The sequence below is a fragment of the Zea mays genome, chromosome 4 (assembly GCF_902167145.1).
Source record: "Zea mays cultivar B73 chromosome 4, Zm-B73-REFERENCE-NAM-5.0, whole genome shotgun sequence".
Classification (NCBI taxonomy): Eukaryota; Viridiplantae; Streptophyta; class Magnoliopsida; order Poales; family Poaceae; genus Zea; species Zea mays.
In genome coordinates, this window is record NC_050099.1 from 11,964,085 (window position 1) to 11,970,087 (window position 6,003).

Here is a 6,003-nt window from a genome sequence, read left to right on the forward strand (position 1 = left end):
CCAGCCAGTACAATCATTCCCGGGGCCGGGAGACATTGCAATCTCCAAGCCTGATTCCGTGAGCTGAACCTGGACGTTCCGGTTGACGAGGTCCACATTTTTTTTTTCCATTCACGTCACGGCGCAGGTGCGTGTACGAACTACGAAGCAGCCGAATATTGCGTACGGGCCTGGTCCCACATTATCTGACACTGTCGTCAGATTATAGAGATCATGAAGGAAACTTCAGAGCTCTTGTTCCTGCGATCCCATCATTCTCAATTCTCCATTTTTCTACTCCTATCCTCTATAGTATCCACACACACATACACACACTTTAGAGCAGCAGATGCATTTCAACTTCTCATCCATGAGATGAGAGGGAAACAGAAAGAATTACATCCTGCTTGTTGTTGTTTTTTTACCCACGTGAATTGCACGTGCTAGCTAGCTAGCTAGACCTTATTTGCTAGCTACCAAGTCTGCACACACTGACAGACGGGACCCATAGACGTTCAGAAACCAAAGAAAATCGAAGGATCATTAGAACATTCTTAACCATGATCGATTATGCTCTCTAGAATAGAATACCTCATTGACCTATATATATATATGGTTTTAAGAAGAAGATTGATTAAACCGATGGGTTTTCAGTTCACACCTCTAAAAACCAAAGGATGTGAAGCTGCATCTGCCGGTGGGGCCCAGGGCCCAGACAGGTAGGTCCCAGAGATTACCCTGGGCCCAGTCGTCAGTGTCCTCCATATCGCCCTCCCACGCTGGCGGGGCCACGAGCATGGCCTCGGCCAGCTCATCCCACATCTTGGGCGACTCCACCACCTCCACGTCGGTCCCGAGCAAGACGTCCCACGCCACATCGTCCTCGCCTGCAGCCAGCGGCTCCGGGCTGCCGGTGTCGTCGCTGCCGCCGGCGCCGCCGAAGCAGCAGCCGCCCTCCCCGCCGGAGGCCTGCATTGCGACGAGGTCGGGCCTGAACCGGACCTGGGCCGCGGCCTCCAGCGCGGCGGCGCGGACGTCGTCGGGCTCGGCGGTGGCCGGGCGGCGGAAGCGGTGGACCAGGCCCGGGAAGTTGAGCCGCGCCTCGCGCCCGCGCAGGCGCAGCGCCGCCACGTCGTGCGCCACCGCGGCCATCTCCGGAGACTCGAAGCTGCCCAGCCAGATGCGCGTCTTCTTGCCCGGCTCTCTTATCTCCGACACCCACTTTCCCCACTTCCTCTTCCTCACGCCGCGGTACGACTGCCCGGCCGCGACGACGCCCGGAGCGCTGTTGTCGAGCACCATCTCCATTATATTGTTGCAGCGACCAAAAGCTTCTATCTTGTGTATGTGTTCCTTCCGTTCCGCCACCTCTTGTTTTCTGGACGATGAGAGCTGACCAAGTTACAGTAGTGACGAACTACAACTAAGCTTGATGAGCAGTGTTTGATCGACAAATGCTGTAGACTGTCGATGCGATGTTGCAGTGAGATGGAAGAGCTGTTGGTGGTGCTGGGAGTGGGAGGTGCATGCGTGCATGTATATATAGAGACTAGGAGGGAGACGAGGAGTGAGCATCAGATGTGAAGGTCGACGAGAGAAAGAGGTGGGGTGTTGTGTTGAAAGCGCGCGCATGGGTGCATGCATGGGGACGAAGAAGAGAGCAGGAGGACAAGCGATAGCGAGGTGAGGTTCGACCTGGGTGGAGACAGCTGGAGCCTGATACGTGTCCTTTTCCCAGGATTTCTTTTTGTTTCATATACATGTATATTTAATTATTTATTTATTATGGATGTCTGTCTGGATCCAAAAACACATTAGAGGCGAGAAGATTGTGCTGGTGCATTATCCACCGGCACAAGTATATCAGTCATCAGAGATGTTGGGCTCGCTTTAGTTTGAGATCGAGGCAGCTTCCTGGATAGTGCAAGGGCTTTTTGGAGGTTAGCTTGCTTGGACTATGTAGCAGTGTACTTGACGTCTTAATTATTTGTGGCAACGACATGGAGCTGTAGCTACCACTTTGGTTTTATGTCTCTCTCACTAAATTAGTGTTGACACGATTGTATTTTTATTTGAGATTGAAATATTTCTGTGGGTCTAAATTCAAAGTTCTCAGAAAAATTGGGTAAATATTTGTGTATATTAGTTTTGCTAGAAGAAGATTTATGTACAAGTTATTTTATTACTATTTGGTAATGTTTATAAAAAAACTAATATACAATTGATTTAGTTAGTAATTAGAAGAAAGGTCACTTAACTTACTTAATAAAACCAACAAAAATTTTAGTAGTTTAGTAACAGTATTATTTAACTGTAGTAAAATATTTAGCCTATGAAGATAAAAGAATGAATCAGAGACAAAAAGATATTAAGTTTTTTATATAATTTTTATTTTTAGTAATTAATCTGCTATACCTTAAATTTTAGGAAAATTAGAGGGGGTATAATATGTAATTACTATTTTTTTTGTAAAATTGTTTATTTTTTGGATACTATAGGATGACAAAACTAAAAAAGACAAAACATGTGACAATTAAATCATTGTCACGTCATCAAAACCGCCAACTAAAACTCTCTCGGTGGTTATTACTATTGGTAAATGTTTATAAAAAACTAGTGTAAAAATTGATTTAGTTAGTAATTAGAAGAAATATCACTTACTTTGCTTAATAAAACAAACAAAAAAATTAGTAGTTTAGTAACAGTATTATTTAACTGTAGTAAAATATTTAGCATATGAAGATAAAAAGTGAATCAAAGACAAAAAGATATTAAGTTTTTTATATAGTTTTTGATTTTTAGTAATTAATCTGCTATACTTTAAATTTTAGGAAAAATAGAGGGAATATAATATCTAATTACTATTTTTGTAAAATTATATAATTTTGGATACTATAGGATAACAAAACTGAAAAGGACAAAACTGGTGTCAATTAAATCATTGTCATGTCATAAAAACCACCAATTAAAATTGACGGGTTTTATAAAGCTGGAGAGGTTAAACAATCAGTTTTGAAGGGGAGGGTGAGGTTGTCCGCAACTGTCCTCTTCCCTATCGTTGTTCCTGTTCAGTGTCACTTTGCTGCTGCATCGCTCGTCCCTATGCTTGTCTCTACGCCCTACAACTCTACATGCTTGTATAGGACCGCGCCAGATGTGGTGGGCTGCAAGTCTGCCCCCTTGCCCTCGAAACCCGCGCACGACATTGTTTTTTATAGTGAAAATGGTAATATAGGTGATGAAAAGTACGAGAAATAATATTTTATGGTTGTAGTGGTGTATAGAGGAAAATTTTAAGGGAATCCGCTGCGGGAGAGGGAAAAGCAAGGAATGAAATCTTAATGATGTGGCACAAAAGTGATATATAGAGAAAAAAATTAGGGGAAACCGTTGTGGAGAGTCTGAGGTAGTTCACCCTCTAAAAGTTAGGGGTTATATAGACTTTTTCACTAGAAATAACGTGCCTCAGCTTGAAACCTATGAACTTTCTTGCACTTGTGTTTTTTAACACATACTTTTGATAAATTCGTTGGCCTTGCTGGTATAGTCCACATTTGCAGCCATCAAACGAAAATGATGTTTTCCCTTCTTTTTGGGGGCAATGGAGTCTATACTAAAACATACAAAGCTTATCAAACTCTAAAGGTATATATATAGACATTGCTTAATCTTATGCATGGCTTTGAAAATTTCTTATCAAATGAATCAAAATATGTTCTTATGTATGCTTAATAAGGACAGGGCGAAACCCGCTGGAAATATACCTTGGTGCACAACTTAAGAAAACAAACAATTTAGAAAAAAAATTATGGTGAAGAAAACAAACAATTTAGCCAATTAGAAAAACACACGTAGAGTGTAGAGATGGTAATGGGAAATTCTTGTTGGGAATAGTCCCACATTGTTTGGTGAGGGTAGGAAAGCATGGTTTATATGGTTGAGGGTGCAACCCCTAACAAGCTAGCTTTTTGGGAGAGTGTTGGCCCAAAAGACCTAAAGCCCGCTGCTAATACGTGCGGGCGCGTGTGTCGCGACCCGACAGACTGGGTGGGCGCACCGTGTGTGCGAGCGGCCCCGACGGACATGCCATATGTCGGCGGTCCGGTTCCAACAATTGGTATCAGAGCCAGGTTGACCTAGTGCATTCTCAGACAAATCTCGGCTCACAATGGGTGAGGGGGAGATTGTTGGAAATAGTCCCACATTAAGCATGATTTATATGGTTGAGGGTGCAACCCCTAACATGCTAGCTTTTTGGGGGGAGTGTTGTCCCAAAAGACCTAAAGCTAATACGTGCGGGCGCGTGTGTCGCGGCCCGACAGACTGGGTGGGAGCGTCGTGTGTGCGGGCGGCCCCGACGAACATGCCATGTGTCGGCGGTCCGGTTCCAACAAATTCTCCGTCGCGTTTTAGCTTCCCATCCTCATTCCTACTGCGAAATTTTTTCCCACGAGGATCCATACGAACGCCTGCGGGGGACATTTTTCCCACCCCATTCTCCGTCAGGGATCTCCATCACTGTTTAAATTATAATTATATGTTATTAATGCAAAATATTATTATTTATACATATTGTTAGATTAAGAAATCATTATGTGTACATCAAAGTATCATTTGTATAATGAGTGATCTTTTGATAAGATAATTATTTATTTTTATCATTAACTATTATATGAAAACGTCGTATATTTAAGTTTAACGGATCTCCGCGGGAAACGGGGATGAGGAAAGCTTTCTCGTCCCGTCCCCGTTTATCCGTCGGAAGAAAATTTTCCCGTTTACATCCCCGTGGGGAAGAAACGTTTTCATCTTCGTTCTCTAATGGAGGAATTTCGCGTGGAGAATTGAGGATCGGATCTCATTGTCATCTTTAGTAGAGGAGAGGAGGAGGAACGACGCACATTGCAGACGTAATTTTAGGAGGTGTATGTACGCCTTGTTTTTGAAAAGGAATTATGGAGGGAAGAAATTCCCGCACTGCATAGTATTGAAATTAAAAGAAAATTGTTTTACAAGGCAGCGTTCTGGACACGAGCCAAATGTTGATTCATAACAGAAGGTTGGAAAAAGTTACGCCATCGGCGCAGGCCAAGCTAGGATCTTGCTTCCTATATAGATAGAGCATCTTGAACAGTGTCTCACATTGATGTCCAATACTGATAGTCAAGAAATAATTACTCTAACAGTGTTCTGTTTCACAAATTTTCATTAAAAAATTAGGCCGAGGCTGTGGTGCAGGAGATATAACGTTTCGGTTAGACCTATCTTTTTTTACCGCGTCGTGAAACATTCATCAAAGTAATCCCGATGAATTTTTCTATCACCTTCCTCTTTGCTCCTGGCATAAACCCTATGTCCGAAGACTGAACCTGGATGCCTTTTATGTGGCCCACATTTCCTCCTCCGATATTTACGAATCATAAGAAGCGTAAGGTCGTCATCAAAATAGTCATTCTCACAAAAAAATGATGTGTCTGCTGAGTTCAGCCATCTCCTGTAATACACCGAAACAGGACAAAACACTATGTATTTAGTTATCATCTGCACATATTAGTGATCAGTCATGAACTACGACCGAACTGAATTCAGGCATTCACCTACACTGTCGCAGGAGCACATGTTCGATCAGCACAGCTACAGGAGCAAGAACGAGCAGCACGCCTGGATGGAGGAACAACGAGCATCAGCAGGGAAACGACTGTGTTCCGTCAAAGGGCACGGGCCGCTGTTTGGGTGCAGGGTCACTGGCGTCGGGCAGGAGCAAGATGCAGCGGCATTAGCGAGCAATACGGAGGATCGGTGGGAGCGAAATTGAAAACCTTGGGCTGCGCGCGGTAGGGTTTGCGGGAGGGAATGGCGGGACTGGAGGCAAAGATTTTGGATAACTCACTACAATATAGAGGCGGTTCTGAACCTTTTTTATAGGCATTTTCAGAATAGCCTGTGTTGATGATTTCCACTTGAGCTTGATGTAATAAAACCGATAATGGAAATCAATTTTTATTGGCGGTCGATGTAATAATA

General features: G+C 43.5%; 1 protein-coding gene across 1 annotated transcript; it reads right to left on the reverse strand.

Annotated features, from left to right (window-relative positions):
- Nucleotides 1-315: 315 nt before the first annotated feature.
- LOC100285530 (uncharacterized) lies at nucleotides 316-1,490 on the reverse strand. The gene has a single exon (NM_001372301.1). The coding sequence runs from the start codon at nucleotides 1,285-1,287 to the stop codon at nucleotides 643-645; it is 645 nt and encodes a 214-aa protein (NP_001359230.1). The 5' UTR covers nucleotides 1,288-1,490; the 3' UTR covers nucleotides 316-642.
- Between the last annotated feature and the right edge of the window lie 4,513 nt (nucleotides 1,491-6,003).